Source organism: Centropristis striata, chromosome 16 (genome assembly GCF_030273125.1).
Source record: "Centropristis striata isolate RG_2023a ecotype Rhode Island chromosome 16, C.striata_1.0, whole genome shotgun sequence".
In the NCBI taxonomy this organism is placed as follows: domain Eukaryota; kingdom Metazoa; phylum Chordata; class Actinopteri; order Perciformes; family Serranidae; genus Centropristis; species Centropristis striata.
This window is the reverse complement of record NC_081532.1, coordinates 34356449-34377707: the sequence shown is the minus strand read 5'-3', so window position 1 is coordinate 34377707 and position 21259 is coordinate 34356449. Positions and strand designations below refer to the sequence as shown.

Sequence of the window (21259 nt, the reverse complement as noted above, 5' to 3'; positions counted from 1 at the left end):
ACCTTCTTCCAACTTTTACAAGTGTCTTGACAGTAAAAATGACAAACATTTCGAACACACCAATGAAATAAAACCATTAAAATTAAATTAGATTAAATTAAATTAAATTAAATTAAATTAAATTAAGGCAAAGGGTGGTCACATTAAATATTGATTTTGATTTTCCTTCCGTCCACTCTCTTTGCATTTTGTTTTTTGATAAAAATATCAATTCTGTGAGGGATTTTTCTTTAAAATCCCTCACTATGTTAAACTCTTAGTGAACTTCAGGTGAGGACATACACCATCACCCAATAAATTCAGAGACAGAAACCTTGCACTGCAACACAGTAACCAAAACATGACATAACTTAGTGTGAGCACGTGGATCCCTACCTCTTTCAGCGTTATCTTCAGGACTCTGCACAGGGCTCTGGCAACATGCAGGAAAAAGGCTTCCACTTTCTCCTTGTGTCTCCTTGATCCACGGGTTTCACAAAGTAAATAAAAAACTACATAACATGTAAAAACTCTGAGTAGTATTTCCAATCCAAGCAGATCCACAGTGTGTCTGCCCAGTGGTCTGTCCAGTCTGTGGAGAGCTCACACTCTAAATACACTCTAATAGACTTCAACTGTGTTTAAACACACTGTCTGTGTGTTCTGTGTTCTAATTTATGTGCAGACATCAGAACACAGAACACACGGAACCCTGAGACACAATAACACACACATCATCATTTCAAATCATAACATCATTTTCAAATCATAACATCATAGAGAGATATGTTTTGAAAGATTCATTTTTACATGTCAAGGTGGATTTTTTTAATTGTGAAAATTAAAATGTTTATAACAAGAAGCATATTATGACACCTCTCTCTAATGGACAAGAAAAAGTTCCAAAAAAGTTTAGTAAAAATTGGATTTTTCCTTAAGATAAACACAAGAGAGACCTTCTTTCAACTTTTACAAGTGTCTTGACAGTAAAAATGACAAACATTTCGAACACAACAATGAAATAAAACCATTAAAATTAAATTAGATTAAATTAAATTAAATTAAGGCAAAGGGTGGTCACATTAAATATTGATTTTGATTTTTCTTCCGTCCACTCTCTTTGCATTTTGTTTTTTGATAAAAATATCAATTCTGATTTTGAAAGCATTCTTATTTTACAGCATTTTTTCTACACCTGCCTAAAACTTTTGCACAGTACTGTACATTTCAACAAAAAACACAAAAATGAAACCAAAAGAAATATAAAACTAAATAAAGATGCCTCTCATGACAAAAACTCAACCCAAAACCCTTTTAGTTTAGAGTTAAAATTGGAGTTTTCCTTTGGAAGAAACACAGGAGAGACCTTCTATCAGAAACTATAACAGCAAAACTTAATAAAAAGCATATTATGGCATTTCTATCCAGTGGGCAAGAAAAAGCTCCAAAATGTGAGTTAAAGTTGTGAAGAAAAACACACGAGAGACCTTCTTTTAATGCATGCAGGTATTAACAGCAACAATAACACAAATAATCATAACCTTGTTCACAATATCACAGAAACAAACCTTCTAACAGTGACTGTCACTTTAGACTCCTCATTAGTGGACTTGGGGATTTTGTTTCTTGCTGAACAGCACAATGTGGTCTCTGCAGTTAATATAAATAAATAAATAAATAAAGATCCCTCACTATATTAAACTCTTAGTGAACTTCAGGTGAGGACATACACCATCATAAAATTCCCTTTATGCTCCCTAAACATCAGAAGACTTTGAAAATATTTGGAAAATACTCTAGAAAACTCTGGTGTCCCACCTGCTCACATCTAAAGACAAGTGATTTAAAGTTTTTTTCCTTAAGATAAACACAAGAGAGACCTTCTTCCAACTTTTACAAGTGTCTTGACAGTAAAAATGACAAACATTTCAAACACAACAATGAAATAAAACCATTAAAATTAAATTAGATTAAATTAAATTAAGGCAAAGGGTGGTCACATTAAATATTGATTTTGATTTTCCTTCCGTCCACTCTCTTTGCATTTTGTTTTTTGATAAAAATATCAATTCTGTGAGGGATTTTTCTTTAAAATCCCTCACTATGTTAAACTCTTAGTGGGCTTCAGGAGAGGACATACACCATCACCCAATAAATTCAGAGACAGAAACCTTGCACTGCAACACAGTAACCAAAATATGACATAACTTAGTCTGAGCACGTGGATCCCTACCTCTTTCAGCGTTATCTTCAGGACTCTGCACAGGGCTCTGGCAACATGCAGGAAAAAGGCTTCCACTTTCTCCTTGTGTCTCATTGATCCACAGGTTTCACAAAGTAAATAAAAAACTACATAACATGTAAAAACTCTGAGTAGTATTTCCAATCCAAGCAGATCCACAGTGTGTCTGCCCAGTGGTCTGTCCAGTCTGTGGAGAGCTCACACTCTAAATACACTCTAATAGACTTCAACTGTGTTTAAACACACTGTCTGTGTGTTCTGTGTTCTAATTTATGTGCAGACATCAGAACACAGAACACACGGAACCCTGAGACACAATATAACACACACATCATCATTTCAAATCATAACATCATTTTCAAATCATATCATAGAAAAATATGTTTTGAAAGATATATATTCTATATATTTCTATAGAATATATTATATATATATATATATATATATATATATATATATATATATATATATACCGTCCTGAAGTTTTTCCTCAAATAAAGATGGGTTTTTTTTGTTGAAGATTTTCAGATTTTCACCACAAGATGGAGCCATTTACCTTCTTAACGCTTAGCGTCTGCAGGTTCTGAGCAAACTAGATCCTGAAACTGCTCATATCTATTAATGATATCAATGTTATATATCTCATAAATAAAAACAGTAAACAGCGAAGACTTGCCTCATTATTGTATTACTATACAGCCAGTGCTAAGGGACACAAGACTTATCTGAGAAATATATATATATATATATATATATATATATATATATATATATATATATATATATATATATATATATATATATATATATATATATATTGGACCTCAATTCTCTCCTTTGTGTTGAAATATTATTTTTATTTTATTTTGTTTTATTTTTTCTTGACTAAAACAGTCAGAAATTGATTGATATTTAACATACAGTACGGATGTTTATTTACCTAATTGTTTGATATTGATTTATTCTTTATTTATATAGTCAGTAATTGACTGGCATTGAACACACAGTACTGATATTTATTCAGCAATTTTAATTGAATGTATTTTTTATTTAAATAGTGTGATTGACTGACACTGAACATACAGAACTGGTGTTTATTTAGCTGATTACTTTTATCTAAATACTCAACAATTGACTGGCATTAACCAGTGCTGGTGTTTATTTAGCTTATTCAGCTTATCTGGCAGGATATTTTATTATCATTGAGTATTATACAGTGGGGTCTTGCTTATGTTTCTTGCTATTTTATTGCCTGAATTCTATTACTTATTTGTGTTTGTGTGTGTGTGTGTGTGTGTGTGTGTGTGTGTGTGTGTGTGTGTGTGTGTGTGTGTGTGTGTGTATTTTATAAGAATAAGCTAAATTAATAAAGTAACTATCCATCTCAAAATATCTCAATATTTTAATATGTTTACAACTGCTCAATATACATTTTTTTAAAATAGTTTTTACTAATTTAGTCTTAAGTTTGAATTTAATTTGGACAGACTCAGAGACAGACAGCAAAAATTATTAATTTGCTTTTGTATATGTTTACCTAAATAATAATTGCCATATTTACTTTCCTATTTAATTTTCACTTTTTTTATTAAACATTTATTTATTTAAAAATGTCCTTTATTTATTCCTCGAATGTTATTTATTTCTGTATTTATATACACATATGTATATATTACATTTCTTTTTTATAAAGATGACATGGGAAATAATACAGAAAAAACGTTTAAAAAGGGCAAAATAAAAATTGTTTAAAAATTAATTAACTTATTAAAAATGTTAATAGTTAAAATCCTTTTTCCTGACCACACAGTTAAAAATAAAAAAAATAAATAAAAAACTCATATAAAGTGAATTTATAAACCCATAAAAAATACAGTTAAAAAGAAGAAGAAAAAAAGACTCAAGGCAGTTTTGGAAAAAAAGAAACTTTATTTGGAAACATTATGGAGAGAAAACAGAAAAAAAAAGTTGTTTTAGAGTTTTTCATTTCTGAAAATCATTTTTATTTACTATAATACACAGCGGATGACGTTAAAAGTCAGTTGGTTTGTACACCGGAGAGACTGGATGAGAGCAGATCTTATCAACAAAATGATAAAAAATAAGTTGATTGATGAAAAACTACAGACGAACAGCTTAATCTTTAATTATCTAGCAGCTGCTGAGCCCCCCTCCCCCCCAAAAACTAAACCTCCTGCCCCCCCCCACAGAGACCAGGACGCTCTCGGCTCCGTTCCCATTCGCTCTCCTCAATGTGCCCTTCAGTCCAACATCATAAAACCTTAAAATGGGCTTTTGGCTACGTTCCATTCTGAATATTTATCCCCTTTAACACGCCCTTTCCCCTCACATTCACACCCCAGAAGAAAATGATGTCTGGTTTTGTCTCATTCCAGACACGTGTCCCCTTCAGTGTCCTTCAAAGAGACGGCGTTCGGCCACGTCCCATTTCGCTTCGCTGCGACACTCTATATACTATATTATCTATTTTTGGGTCGTTTGACTTTGTTCCTTTTTTTCTTCAGTTTGAAGCTTTGTCCTCTCAGGTTGTTATGTTTACAGTAGAGGTTGTAGGAAGTTATGGAGGCCAATTATCGCCAATAAAAAGGAAAAAAATAGGATAAAAAGTGAGTCTAGTGAAAATAGAGAGAGAGAAAGAAGTCTTTAAAATGACATGCTTCCTAGAAATAATGTCTTAGTATGTCAAAATAATCAGGTTTCTCAATTCATAACTTAGTACTTTGGAAAAATGTTTAAGTATTTGTTTTAAAAATTAAAACTTATTTAAAAAAGTGACTATAACAAAAGAGTATTTTTGTTTAAATGAGAAACTTCATCAATATTCTCAAAATAAGAAATTTTCTGTAAATAATGAATTAGTACCTCAAAATATTGAGTAAGCATCTCAAAATGAGACACTTTCTTAAATAATGACTTAAATTCTCAAGTTACTGAGTTAGTATCTCAAAATAATAAAGAAAAAAATGATTTAGTATGTTAAAACAATGAGAAACCTTCCACAGATGAGTTATTCTCAAAATAATGAGTTAGTTTCAAAAGAATAATGAGAAACTTTTTCAAAAGATATTCTAGCATTAGTACTAAGTCATTGTTTTGAGAAAGTTTAAATTAAATTAAATTGTTTCCATCACACTGGTGAAAATGGGCTTTCATAGGACACAAATTATTATGATTTTCATTACTGAGCAATGTTTCAATTACTTTTTGGGGGATTTTTAATATAAAATTCGTCAAATACCTTGTTTTGTCTGACAAAAACCTAAAATATTACATTTAAAAATGATACAAAAATAACAAAAAAGTAGTAAAATCTAACATTGGTAAGCTGAAACCAGCATTTCTTACTTAATAAATTACTAAAAATGATTAAAATTGATCAACTTTCTGCTGATAAACTAAATGTTTCAGCACTCGTGGGAAAAAACAAACTAAAAATGAAAGTAAAAGCTTAAATCTTAAAACAAAAAATCACTTCCTGATGTTAATCTGAGGACACTGGAGACACATGTCTGAAATGGGACGCACCCCGCTCGACATTTCTCTATAATTGGATTCATCCCTCGTCACTTCTGCTGATCAGATTTGAGAGAAGAATCTGGTTCTCTCTCTTCCCCCGCAGAGTGATGCATTGTGGGTATAACGAGCCCCTGAAGGATCCATCTGATAAACTTTTAGTTGAATTAATAATATAATGAAACAACACTGTGACCGGCTGCAGCAGGAGCAGATAGGAAGTTAATGGAAGCGCGTTCAATTATGAATGGAGGGCTTTTAATTTGGCGGGTCGATCAAAACGTCAGAATAAACTGAGAGAGCGCAGATATTCTCTTTTCAAACCAGTCTGAGCTCATTTATTCCTGGAAGAAAACCTCCGATCTGAGAAAAAAAACCTTTTAGATCTCATCTCAAGTCGTATGAACTAGTTTAGAAACACTTTAATTGAATTAATTCCCCTCAAAAAGTCTCTTCAGTACATCTGGATTCAATTATATTCCATCATTCAGACTTTTAGTTTGAGTTCATTTGAGTTTTATCACCAAAACAAAAACTATAATTCCTGATTTAAACACATTTATGTGTTGGGACACTGGCTGAAACATAAAATTGAGTGCAATTATTTGCTGAAATATATTCAATAAACTGTAAAAAGACAATATACATTTCATATTCCATCTGATAAACTTTTGATAAAATTCTAAAGTTGATTCATTCTACATTTATTTATGTTTAACTCAGCGTCCCAACATTTTTGTAATCAGGGATTTTATAAATATACCAAAAGTTATACATAATATTAATACAGACACTAAAACTGATGAAATACAGGTTTTTATATTATTATTTTGAATAATTTCAGGGGACATTAACTGGAAGGAACTGTGTTATTTGGTTCTAAATTAAGCAAAAAAGTTATTTCTTTGAAAGAAAAGCTGCAATTAACCAGAATAAATATGAATTAATTGAATCATCTATTACTAATAACTGTGTTTTGTTCTCTGTAGATGAATGTTGTGTCCTGATTAAAAGATTATCTGCCAGCAATTAAGTGAAATTAATTGATTAGAAGTGTGCCGATCGGTGCTCTATAATCAGCTCCAGTGAGGGAAGTATATTAGATCCTTTACTCAGGGAAAAGTGGCATTAATAGAAATTAAAAATATGTACTTAAAATAAATGTAGTGGAGTAAAAAGTTTAATATTTATCACTGAACTGTAGTGAAGTTAAAGTAGTAAGTAGCATTAGATGGGAAGTACAAGAACCTCAAAATTGCACTTTTAAATACTTTCTTGCAATGCAAACTGCAAATTTCTCTCTAGGAAACTTATTGGAAATGACAAGGATGTGTAGATATGATACAGAATTACTGGATCTTATATTGGGGTAAAAAAGTATAATTTTATGCGATCTTTTAGCTTAAAATACATGCTGAAATGAACCTTGAGTGTCTTGAGTAAAACAGATGAGCAGCTGTGTGAAAAGTTTAAGTTTAAGCAAGATGTTTAAAATATCTAAAAATGACTATATCTATGTGATACAGTCATGGAAAAAAATATTAGACCACCTTTGTTTTCTTCAATAATGATAACAACAAAAATAGCTCTTAAGAGTTTAACTTAAGAGACATTTTACATGTTTTTTCTGATAATTTTTTTGGTTATTATTAAGAAAACCATGAAAAATGTCTCTCTATTTTTGTTGTTATCATTATATTCGTGCAACGAATGTACCTTTAGTTGTACCAGGCATTAAAATGAACAAGAAATTGAAGAAAACAAGGGTGGTCTAATAATGTTTTCCATGACTGTATATGTTGAGTTAATTATAATTTTCTAAGTATTTCCAACAATTTTCAAACTAGTAAGTCTAATCAAGCTAACTGTGTTGCAGGATCTTTGCGTTTGCCACCAAAAGTTTTCATAAATTGACGTTTTAAATCAAGTTAAAAGCCACATTTTTATGACGTCTTGGTTGTTTTTCTCTGTATATTTTTAACCACATTAGCAGGTTTTGTTATCAGATGTCTGGATCTTAAGAAATCAGAGAAACAACCAGAGAAAACATTAGCGGCACACACACCGGCTCAGAGCCTCGTGTTTTTAACCGGTTTTAATCTGAGATTGTTTAGACCAGAGGTGTCAAACTCTGGCCCGTGGGCCAAATTTGGCCCGCAGTATAATTATATTTGGCCCGCGAGGAAATACCAACTGACAACCAGAGCTGGCCCGCAAATAATACTACAAATCCCAGAATGCTCTGCTGGTGTTTTGGCTTGAACACAGTAGATCAGTGTGTAGCAAACTGAGCAACAATTAAAGTTGTCTTTATGCACTTTTTCTTGCTAGTCCAAGGCTTGAATGGCTGCACATTCATTGAAGGATATTATTATTAGTCATTTGGTTTATTATTGTTATTTTATTCTTACATTTATTTTTAGCCTGTGGAAAAAGATTACTGCTAAATTTAAATTTAAAGAAGGCCGCATATAAAATAAAGGGACAAACGATTTTTATTTAAGTTTTATTTAAGAAATGAATGCCGTTGATGTGTTTGTTTGTTTTATTTGATATTCGATTTTGCATGTTTGCAATATTAAGTTATGTCAAGCTTTGCTTGTTCCATTTCGTTTGAACTTGTTTAGGTCCATTTTTTCAATAAATATCAATGTTGGCCCGCGACTTTGTCCAAGTTTTACATTTTGGCCCACTGTGTATTTGAGTTTGACACCCCTGGTTTAGACTGAGAGGAAATTTACATATTGCACATTTAAGAGACAGAAAAAGATGAATATATCTGCAGATTATCTGACATAAAAAGTGTCTGAGTCATCCCTAGAAATGACTCTGATATGAAATGATGGACCTGTAGAATAAAAAGTAATTGATGCATCATTTCTGACCTTCATCTTGTGTTATTTGTATCCAGATGGACAGAAGAGAGTTTGAGATAAAGAATCTGAAGGACTGAGATAAATGTTTAACTTCCTCCGGGGGGGATTGAGGAGAGATAGCGGAGCTCAGCACAACAAAAGTTTCAGGTGTTCCTGAATTAACTTTAATCTCCACTTCAATGATTTCTGAGGCTCCGGCTCGTTCCGCCTCAAAGTGTCATCGATGAAGGAAGCGACGAGGGATTTTCTTTCTCTTTCAGACGAGCCAAAGAGGATTAAAACCATCAGATCTGTTATCAAACCCCCCTCCCCTCTGCACACACACACATCCACACACTCACACACACCAAAATAAAAGATGGGTTTCAATTACGCCATCAGAACCACAAAGAAATATGATTATAGCTTCTGACAGGTTATACAGTCCAGTACCCCGTGGTATTCACTACATCAGCACCTCTGTTGCTGATAGATTTATATATATATATACTTATATATACTTCTTTCCTCTATTTAGGGAAAACTATTCAACATATAACCAAAAATATGATATTAAGAGTTGATTTCTTGCATGATGGAAAAGAAACAAATAAGAGTTTTTCTGTGGAAATGTTCCCCTTAAACCAAAAAAAAAAAAAAAGATTCAGATAAAACGATGCAAATCTGAACAAGAGCTCCTTTTAGAGTTTCATCATTTCATTTTTTTTTTTTATCTTTAAACCTTAAAAGTTTTTTTTTATCTCACTAAGTGGCAAAAAACAGAGACATGCAAATTTTTAGTTTCCAACAAACCAACAGAACGAAAAGTAGAAACAAAAGGAGTGGGAAGCGTCCTCCATGACAGGAAGTCATCATACAGGAAGTCATCACGCCGCCGTAGTGGTTTCCTCTCATGTGCCGTCATCGGCGAGGGACGTCAGTCGTTTGCATGAAGAGTCAGAGGCTCTAAAGAGACGAGACCGTCTGAAGGTTTGCAGTAAAGTCTCTGGTACGGAGCGTTACAGTCCGTCAGTCCACGCTTTTTATTTTTTAATTCCCTCTAAATCCCTCCTTCCCCTCTCAGAGAAGGTACAGACCACAGGTCAGTTCACACAGGCACACAAACACACAAACAGGGTAGAAAAAAATATTTTAAAAAAAGAAATAAATGATAAAACAAACAGACGTGAAATTGGCATGTGGGACCTTTGACACAAATCGTGCATGTGCTGTCCGTTAGGGGGGGTCAGAGGGGATTTTTTCTCTTTTTAGTATTTATTAAAACCTCTCCGCCCACCTGCTCCTCCCCGAGATTAAAAATAATCCACAATTTGTTATATTTCTGCCACAAATCCACCGGGAAAAGTTCTGGGCAACAAAAGAAGAAGGAGAAGAAGAAGAAGAAATGTTTTCCTGTGCCGAAATGTCAAAAACAGTCAGTCAGTCAGTCAGTCAAATCTCTTAACGGGGTTTAGTTGCAGTCGTGGGGGACTCTTTAAGTTTTCCCTTTTCTTGAGCAGGAGAAAGGGGGACAGGGGTTTAAGGGGAACCTGCTCAGGACCCCAGTGTGCTATTCCATCAGGGTTAGGTAAGAGGAGGGGGGGGTTAGTCCGAGTCAGACCCTGCTAAACGATTAGTGTTGTCGCTATGTGCCAAATCAATCTCTCAGTATCATTAAAAGGGGCAGTCAGGTCCAAAAATTAGTTCCAAAAAAAGGTGACGTCCGATTGTGATTTTCTAATCCAGGATTTATCTCAGAGGACGAGCCGATCGCACAGATTAGTTTAATCCAACAAACGTCGATGTGTCTCATCAGCAGCCGCAGCAGCCGGGCGATCTGATTCTTTTCCACCCAAACTCCACTTCCCAGCATGCTCCTCTGTGCCGTTAGATGAGCGGGTCGGGGTGCAGCGTGTGCTGGATCTGCTGCGGCTGCAGGGGCGGGGGCAGCTGCAGCGGGAGCAGCGCCTCCACCATGTTGTGGCAGTGCGGCGGCGGCGTGCCCTCGCTGCTGGAGCTCTCCGCCACCTCGCCGCCGTGGAAGAAGTAGTCGCTCTGCACGATGAAGCACTCGATGACCGCCTGGTTCAGCTTGGTGGTGGACAGCGTCTCCTTGTTCTCGAAGTCGGGCCGCATCAGCGTGGGCCAGAAGCAGATGGACAGGTTGTCCGCCGTCATCAGGGTGGTCTTGCTGTGCTGGCTCACCCTGCAGGAAGAAACCAGCACATAAAGGGTTAAAAAGTGGGGTTAAAAGTTACAACAATAAGACAGACAGTGCATCACGACAGAACAGACAATAAAACATGGACGTACAGTAAAATACAAGCAAGCCAGACAACACAGTAAGATAGGCATGGACAGTACAAGATCATGACATCATAAAAAACAAGTGCAAAGGTGATACGAGTCTGCTTCCAGATCTCTCAAGAGTTTTTTAAAGGATGTGAGCGTAATCAGGTCCTGCAGATTGACACTGCTCTGGAGCAGATTCCAGGATGAGGGAGCCCGATACATAAAAGCCTGTTTACCGAATAAAAGCCTTAGTAAAATTAAGCCGCAAACCAGCAGAAACAACTCCCAAAACTACAGGTGCATCTCAATACATTAGAATATGATGGAAAAGTCCATTTCCAGTAGCTCAAGTCAAATAGCCCCAACCAAGTATTGAGTCATGTAGATCAGGCGGCAACCTCCTGGTCTGAGCAGGGAGGCAAACCAGGAAGTGCCTTAAGCTGCATTCTACTGAAAATTCCAGCAGGGGGCGCTGACGGTGGCTACGGAAAGATTTCAGTCCATTTATTTCAATAAAAAAAATTAGAAAACTTCTCACTTGATTTATTACCTCAGAAACTTTTTTTAGGACAACACTATAGTGAGAAGAAAATAGAAGATAAAGAATCGTATGATTTGGGGCGTGGCTACTTTTGATTGACAGGTCACTAACAAGGGGAGCCGTCACCAGGAGAGAAGCAGAGCAATGCGTATCCACGGCAACGTGTCAATAAAGTTATATATACATCTCTATAAAAAAAGGAGGTTTAGCAGTATGGTCTCAGCACTTTGACCCTTTCACTGTATTTTCACAGTCGGATTGTCGGTTGCTAAAGTTTCCGTTATAAAAAGTGACCAAAAATTGTCTTAAAATGTTAAAAATATTTAAAATATTTACTACTTAATACTTAAAATATTTGTGTCACAATCTCTTTATTCTCCATGTGTCATTTAAAATAAAGTGTTTGCACTAACCAGATCCTGTTAAAAACATTAAATTCTCCTCAGAGACACTGAAGACATGATTGATTCTGCTGAGACCAACGGTCACGTGACAAATATTCACTGAGAATCTGTTTACACAGAGCAGAGAGGAGAGGACAGGAGAGGCTGTTTACACAGAGCAGAGAGGAGAGGACAGGAGAGGCTGTTTACACAGAGCAGAGAGGAGAGGACAGGAGAGGCTGTTTACACAGAGCAGAGAGGAGAGGACAGGAGAGGCTGTTTACACAGAGCAGAGAGGAGAGGACAGGAGAGGCTGTTTACACAGAGCAGAGAGGAGAGGACAAGAGATGCTGTTTACATAATAATTGTTTACACAATTGCCCAATATTAATAACATCTCTGGGTACGTAAAATATTATTTACCAACAGAAAGCATGAGTCGTGACATTTTAATGTTTCTCTTCCTAACACACAGGCAGCAAACTTTTGATATTTAGCCAACAATGCTCCTTTCTGTCAACTCCAATCCCTGAGAAATCCTCTTAACGTTGCCTTTCACTTCTGAAACTCGTAGATTAAGACTTTATTATTCTGCTGACGAGCATCTATCATCACCTCAGGTAACCTTTTGACAGCCATGTTTCTGTTTAGTTGAAGGAGAGTTTCAGCGTCAACTTTGACCGATGAAAAGTGTAGAAAATCTGTAAAAACTGTAACGAATAGCGAAGCTGAAATAACTGTTCAGTACGTGTTTAAATCAACAGGAAGTGTCAGCTGTGAGAACATCAGCTGATAATCAGTGAGTGTGACATCATGATTAATCTGCTGATTTATTAGATGTTCACACGATTAATTAGATTAATGACAGCTGTCAGAGAGAACACAGTCCAGCTGCTGTGAGTTCTGCAGGGAGACGTGTGATCACTTCATCACTTCACTTCATACAGACGCGTTCAGGAGCCGCACAGATAGTCCGGCGGCTCAGCCAAATAAAGGGGACACGTCGGACAAAAGCACCAAATTTTTTCCACATGCTCTCTATCACCATAGGTTTCAATTTTTGGTAGGAGCCACTTCATCAAGATTGTGGATCGGAGATGGCAGCCATATAAAGTCTATGAGAACCAATATATCTTCCAAGCCAATTAGAAGGTCAATCTTGGTGTCAAAATCTACATTTTCTGTGTCAAGGAATCATTTAAAGCTATTGAGAATATCACTAGATAGTTAATTGATCAAATAGATATGTTCATTTTCACCCAGACTGGTAGGTCTTCAAGTGCTGCAGCAGGGAATCCTGAGCTGAAAATGAATCTATGTTCACGGGAGAGTGCGGATTAGCTGCAATGTACACTGCTCAAAAAAAAAATCAAGGGAAAGCTTTAATCTCATGTCAGACCTCTAGTGATATTCTCAATAGCTTTAAATGATTCCTTGACCCAGAAAATGCATATTTTGACACCAAGATTGACCTTTTAAGTAAATTGGAAGATATATTGGTTCTCATAGACTTTATATGGGTGCCATCTCCGATCCACAATCTTGATGAAGTGGCTCCTACCAAAAATTGAAACCTATGGTGATAGAGAGCATGTGGAAAAAATGTGGTGCTTTTGTCCGACGTGTCCCCTTTATTCTTAAATCTGGTCCTAAGCAGCCTGACTAATAGTGGAGCTGCAGCTGAGAAACACTTCTACAGCAGGAAGCACATATTTGTTTTAAAGAGGCTCGTACGGGTGATTAGTTGTTCTCTGACCTCCAATCAAAACTTACAGGTGATTTAAACCGGTCGTACAACTCAAGTACAGGCTGTCTGCCTCTCTCATAGTAATTAGATACTGAAATGACCTACAATAAAATATAAAACTACAAAACATTTGACCTTCTGAGCCCCAAAATACACCAAGAGGTTTAAAAGAATGTTTTCTTTTTTTTTATTTGGCAAAATTACACCATTTATGAAAGGCTAAAACTATAAAAACTGAAATTATTGTTGGGTTTTTCAAATTATTGACAGTCCTTGAATCATATATGACAAATCATGTGTGACGTCATGAAAAATAACCAAATCTAAGCTTAAAATAGTAATATATTAGCAAAATTACTTTATTCAACAAGTCAACTTTAACATTTGTCCAAAAATACACCTTTTATTGTAGAAAGAAACGGTAAAAACAGGCATTATCGTTAGAGTTTGAACTTTCCGACGGTCCTTGAACAGATCATCTGTTACTAAAGTTTCCGTTATAAAAAGTGACCAAAAACTGTCTAAAAATGTTGATATTTGTGTCACAATCTCTTTATTCTCCATGTGTCATTAAAAATAAAGCGTCTGCACTAACCAGATCCTGTTAAAAACATTAAATTCTGCTCCTCAGAGACACTGTGAAGTGTATTCACTGAAAATCTGTTTACACAGAGCAGAGAGGAGAGGACAGGAGAGGCTGGAAACACGACAATACTTTAATATGTACAATATGTGGAGGAAACTCTACGCCTTTTGGGGGGATAATTTTGTGTATTTTTTTATCTTTTCTGTCTTTTTCTGGGTAATTTTGTGTCTTTTTTGGTATTTTTCGTCTTTTTCAGTTATTGTGTCTTTTTTCTGGTATTTAGGAGAGGCTGTAGACAATACTTCAATATGTAAAGCATGTGGAGCCCCATTTTTGCCCAATATTAACAGTTTCTTTCCTCCCTTTCTGTATCCTCCATGCAGCCTTATTTGGCGGTTTTGTGGGTGTAGACTATGCTAATGGTGACGTTTCATGAACTGCTGGTATTCATCAGGCTGAAAGGAGCAATTTTGGGGAATCTGACTTGAAACACTTGTACAAACAAACCTCACAAAAAAAAAAAAAGGAGAGAAAAATGTTGGTGCAGCAGCGTAAGGAGACTGAGAGCTCTGAGAGAATCAATGCAGTCGTCTAAACATTGTTCGGGTCGCTGGTTCTTTAGGAAGACACAACAAATAAACAGTGAGGAATAATCACTGTAGACTAATGAGAGAACCAGAGAGAAGGACCGACACTTCCCTCCATCCATCTAATCCAGGGGTGGGTAACCTTTACTAACTGTAGGTTACCTTTAAGAGCCACTGTTGGCCAAAAAAAAAAAGGGAAAATTGCGGAATAGAGCTCCAAACCTTGTATTGAGCCTAAAATGAAAATTAAACAGCCTAATAAGTCTAAATTAGCCTACCAACATTATTAACAGTCATATTGAGCATTTATTAATATGATTTTGAAAGTTAGTCTATCTAGGGCAGGGGTGGGCAACTTAAATGCTGGAGGGGGCCACAATTTTTCATGGACACTACAGAGCACTTCACCAGATATGATGAAACTGCAATTTTAAATATGTTTACAGTGCAGTAACTTAACATATTTCATGCTCAAATGCATGTATAACAGTATAAATAGGAATACAAAAGGTTTGAAGCAAATAAAAAACAACCACTGACTGTGATTTCTTTTTTTCAGTGCAAGAACAGCAGACCAACATTAATTGCAACAAGTAATTTTGTGCATTTTTACGCTGCACTTTTAAGATTTCATGCTCAAATGCATGTAGTTGTACTGAGGGCCACTTCAAGTGAGGGTGCGGGCTGTATGCGGCCCCCGGGCCTCCAGTTGCCCATCCCTGATCTCGGGGGACTCAAAACTAAACTCAAAGTTGGCAAAACTTAAAGGTTAAGGCGCCGGGCCGGAGACTTTCTTAAGCTATGAAGCACATTTTAGTTGACTTAAATGTCAAAACTTTTTTAATATGCTGTAAAAGGGCTATGCAATTTTACAATTGAATAATTAAAATAGTTTTTGGTTTACACCATTGATAAATGAAAATTTTAATGTAAAAATATATCTATAATTTTTTTGTCTGAGCCACGGGGAGCCTCTGCAGGCGGCCTAAAGAGGCTCTGGAGCCACAGGTTGGCCACCCCTGATCTAATCAGACGGATGGATTTTAGGTTTTAGAGCAACTTTGATTCACTCTAAATTCTCACCATGTACATTTCTCTCAAGGAATAATTCAGCATGCAGTCATATCAGCAGATGTTAAATAAATAAATGTGCAGCAGTCATTATGTGTCAGCTCGATGTCAGAACTGTATCGTGAAGCCAACGAGTCGGACGAGGTTTATTAAGTCGAAGCGAAGAAGAAGCCTGCCGCTGTGATGTGTTCACTGTCATCACAGGGAAATGTACATCTGAGCGTCGAGGAGTTTAGCTGCTAACGGAGCTTCAGACGGAGGATTTAACTCAGCATAAACATCACACTCACTCTGTGTGTGTGTGTGTGTGTGTGTGTGTGTTTCAGGGTGGAATTTGAGGTTTGTTTGGCGTGCAGCGTACAGAGGAGAACGAGGACCGATGTTGGAGCGATCGGTTGCTTTTTAGATGCAAAACCATAAACTACTTATTTTAATTTATTATTTTATTTTAGTTATTTTTAATGGTTTTTAAAATGCAAAAACAAACGACTTCATTAAATGTATTTTTGTATTAATTTTATTTTGAGTATCTTTATTGGCTTTTAAAATGCAAAAACATAAACTACTTCTTTTAATTTATTATTCTATTTAAGATATTTTTAATGGTTTTTAAAATGCAAAAACAAACGACTTCATTAAATGTATTTTTTTATTAATTTTATTTTAAGTATCTTTATTGGCTTTTAAAATGCAAAAACATGAACTACTTATTTTAATTTATTATTTTATTTTAAGCATCTTTATTGGCTTTTAAAATGCAAAAACATAAACTACTTATTTTAATTTCTTATTTTATTCAAAATATTTTCATTGGCTTTTAAGATACAAAAACAAACTATTTTAATTTATTATTTTATTGTATTTATTTCCAATATATGTATTGGCTTTTTTAGATGCAAAAAATATAATTTACTATGTTATAAATATTTTGGGGGGTTTATAAGATGCAAAAACACAAACTATTTATTATCTATTATTTTATCATTTTATTTGTTTTATTTTAAAAAATGTTATTGGCTTTTTAAGATGCAAAAACATAAACAACTTATTTTTTATTAGCTTTTTTTAAGCTAATAAGCAAAAATGGCAAACCCAACAAGATTTATAAAAATAATAATAATAATAATAATAATAATAATAAAATAATTAAAATAAAAAACACTCAATTTAATCGTAGTTTTGTGTTCTGTGTCTCTAGCTGGGAATAAAAAATCAGAATAGTCAAAAAAACGGCAGCCAGACCCTATAAAAACCTTGAATAGATTGAGTATTTCAGCTTCCCAAGTTTAGATGTGTAGCATGTTTAGCACGTTTCTGCTTTGTTGGCATCATTCTGAACTGAAGTGACCTCTGCAAGCAAACAAACTGCTACAAACTGCTGCTTTAAACTGTTTGTTTGTTGTCAATCTCAAAATTGTACAGTGTGTGCCCAGCATTGTGTGTGTGTGTGTGTGTGTGTGTGTGTGTGTGTGTGTGTGTGTGTCTTACCTGTTGAGGTGTGTGATGATGTATTTAAACACCTGGTAGTTGACAGAAGGAAACTTCTCCACGATCTCTCGCAAAACCTGCAGACGCTCGATGTAGTCCACGATTTCTGACACACACACAGATAGAGATAGAGACACACACACACACACACACACACACACACACAGAGAGACACACACACACACACACACAGAGAGAAAAGAGAAGGTGTTTAACATTTTACTCACACTCTCTCTTGGGAAACGGAAATTATACTCTCTGGAAAACAAAAGGCTCAGATGCTGCCAAGAGCAACTCCCACGCTGCACACACACGCACGCACACACACACACACACACACACACACACACACACACACACACACACACACACACAGCCCTGTGGGCAGAAACAATAGTAGCCTGCATCACGTCTCACTCTAAGCTGCTTCAAAACAAAACAGGTCAGTTTGTGCCGAGTAAGAAAATAAACATATTTGTGTTTGGGATTTAATGAAGTCACAGCAGCACAAAACAGCTGATTAAAGACTCAATGCTTGTTATTATTAAATAAGTACTACAGAATAAAACACAAAACATGTCTATTTAACTTCTAACTGGGGTAATATAATTATTTTATAACTGTGATATTTTAATGTTCTTCCTTTCATGTCACTGACACCTGAAATTCTGAAATACTGTCGGACTAATGTGATGTATTATTGTACTAATATACAGTGTTATTGGGCAATTTGTGTCACTTTATATAGCTGATTTAATGGTCTGAGTGAGAGACAGCAGCAGGTTTTCATCCAACTCTGAGAATGAAGGATCTATTCCAACCACACCAGAGTTTTATTTTGTTTATCTCCAGTTTGAATGAAATGTTTAACGATGAGTTAACAAAGTCATTCAGCCAGTTTTAGGTTATTGTTTAAAGAGAGAAACTTGAATTCAGAAGGTGTACAGTTGAGATGTAAGAATAATTCCTTTCTAGACATTTTTTTTATTTCGTTTTGTTTCCATTTGAAGAAAGATTGCTCAAGCTATTATAGCTTTTATTTTAGAAAGATTTAAACATGTTTTTTCAACAGCTCGTAGCTAACGTAAATTACTTAATCGCAAGTGGACACAAAGACAGAAGCCTTAATTTTCTGCTGCAAAAACGATGAATGCTGCTGCTATTATGGTTATTATTTTAGATAATAATGACCGTCTTCGTGGAGTTAATCTCCAAATCGATGAGAACATGGCTCTATTTTTTATCTTTATTTACACTGAAATGGAGAAAAGCAGCAGATTCTTGTATTTGAGAAGATGTTAGTTGTGTTTTTCACTTGAAATAATTTCATTGATAAGTAACACAATTTCAAAACTACCTGATACATTTTAAATTGACTGATTCAACTTGTTAATAAGATTAAAAGGATAGTGTGAAATTAATCATTTTATTTGTCTAATCTCTCTATAATCTCATCTAAGAAATGCATTTTTGGACAGTTTAAAAAGATGTTTTTACTCTTGAAATAAAAAAAACAAATCATCAAATTATTGAGGAAAAGATTATGAGTGATTAAAGTGCCTCGATTATCTTATCTAACAAATTATTTGTGGACCATTTAAAAGATGTTTTGTTTTAGAAATAACATGAATTATGATGAAATCGTCTCTTATCTCATCTAACGAATGATTTTTGGACTTTTTGAAAGATGTTTTACACTGGAAATAAAGACATTCATCAACAAATTATTGAGAAAAAGATGAGTGATTAAATTGTCTCTCTCATTTCCTCTTGGGCTGTTTAAAAGGTGTTTTACACTAGAAATAAGGAAATGCATGAACACATTATTAAATAAAACATGAATGATGATTAAACTGTCTCGCTTATCTCATCAACAAGTTATTTTTGCACTATTATAAAATGTGTTTTGTTTTGGAAATAAGACAATACATCAATAAATGATTAAATAAAACATGAATGATGATTAAATTGTCTCTTATCTCATCTAACAAATTATTTTTGCACTATTATAAAATGTGTTTTTCACCTGAAATAAGAAAATTCATCAACAATTATTAAGAAAAACATTTTTAGTGATTAAATTGTCTCTCATATCAGGTCTAAAAAAATATTTTGGGAATAGGACAATACATGAATAAACCATTAAATAAAACATGAATGATGATTAAATCGTCTCTTATTGTTGGACTATATTTCATTTATTATTTTTATTATTATATATTTTAAATTTTACACTGGAAATACAAACATTTATCAACAAATTATGAAGGAAAAGATGATTTGTGATTAAATTGTCTCTTATCTCTTCCCACAATTTAATTTTTGGACAATATTAAAGGTGCTTTACTCTGGAAATAAGAAAATACATGAACAGATTATTAAATAAATTAAATTCTAAAAAAAATTCTAAATAATTCTAATTCTAAAATTTTTATTTAAAAAAAATAAAAAATAAAAATAAAATAAATTAAATTATCACGTTTTATCAGAAGTCAGAAAGTCAGAAAGTAAAAATAAAGAAGATTTAGTGTGAGAAGATCAGATGAATAATATGGCATAAAGCTCTGCAGAAGCCTGAGTGGCTGTAAACAACTAAACAACAACAAACAAACATCAGTTTCTGCTTCCTGCCATGTTCCTGAAGAGCAGCTTCCTGGATATCTCTGGTCCTCTCCAGAGGATCCATCACTTCCCCGCCGGCGAAAGCTCAAAACCGCTCAGCTGACTTATTAAATATTTAAAGAGCAGATGTGAAATAAGAGCTTTTACCTTTGGGTTGTCACAACAAAGCTCCTTTAACACGCCTCAGACCTTCCTGAACAGCCTGGAGAATATTCCAGACATTCCAGGAGCAGCGGGAAGCATTTCTATATATTTAGACTCAAATTTACAGCCGCACACGTAACGACACACAGATTTATTCATCCTGAGCTCCATCAATCATCTTAACGAGCAGCCGGCAGCAGCTCCGACCCTCTAATGGCTCCGAGAGGTCAGAGGTCATTAATCTGGGCTTCATATCTCAACAATCACTGGAAATATGACACAAAGAAACATCCACCATGGGACCAATGTAAGAGTTTAATCCCCCTTTATTATATTTATAAACATAAATCAGTGTGATGGTGCAGAAGACTAGTTCACCCACAATGCAACTGGTTCAATAAGGTGATATTTAACTGTAAACGGAGAGTTTTAGTTACAGTTTCATGAAACATTAATGAGCTGGGAAACGAGGCTGCTGCTGCTGGGGGGTTTGTTCCACAGAGGAAAATAAAATATAGATTAAAAAAGCCTTGGAAACAAGCTATGTATGAAACTGTGCAAGGCATGAATGAAAGAATTAACGAATGAATGTAAATGGTAGAGTTAAGATTCAACAGTAATCTGTTTATTTTTCTGTATTTAATACAAAACAGATACTCCAACACATAGTATATAATATATATATAAAGAATGAGGTCAAATATATTTAAAAAAACCCTCCATTGTTGTGGCTAAAACATATAAAGAGCCAACAAAAACAAAATACTTTGTTATTATTTCTTATATTTTGGAGTGCCTGGTTTTCAGGTTCCTTAAATTCAGGAACGAGTCGACTGATGTTGATGCTTTTCTAGTTCAACATGAACCTGCAGCTGAATTTATCATCACCAAAACTAAAACCCCCAAAACAAACTCATTTCCTTCCCCGGTTCAGGAGATCAGAGGTCAAACAGTTACTGTCGTCTGAGAGATGACAGAGAGAGAGAGATGGGGGGAGGTGATGAGCTGGAGAGAAAGAAATCATGATAACAAAACAAAAAGAAAGCAAGAAAGAAAGAGGAAAAAGAAGGACAAGGAACTAGAGAGAGGAAGTGTTCCTCCGATATTTGACATTTTTCTCAGAGAAGAAGAACAAGAAGCAGCGAGTGTATTTTTGGCTCATTAATCTGCTGTCGTCAGCCTGGTGGA

General features: G+C 34.9%; 1 protein-coding gene across 3 annotated transcripts in view; it reads right to left on the bottom strand.

The window, feature by feature from the left end:
- Nucleotides 1–4130: 4130 nt before the first annotated feature.
- Nucleotides 4131–21259, bottom strand: part of arhgap5 (Rho GTPase activating protein 5) — a 73158-nt gene continuing 56029 nt past the window's right edge. For all 3 annotated transcript variants that reach the window (XM_059352744.1, XM_059352745.1, XM_059352746.1), the window contains exons 6-7: nt 17306–17411; nt 4131–10816 (exon numbers count right to left, since the gene is read on the bottom strand). In XM_059352744.1, coding sequence (XP_059208727.1) covers nt 10498–10816; nt 17306–17411 — 425 coding nt within the window. In that variant the 3' untranslated portion in view covers nt 4131–10497. The remainder of the gene's footprint in view (nt 10817–17305; nt 17412–21259) is intronic.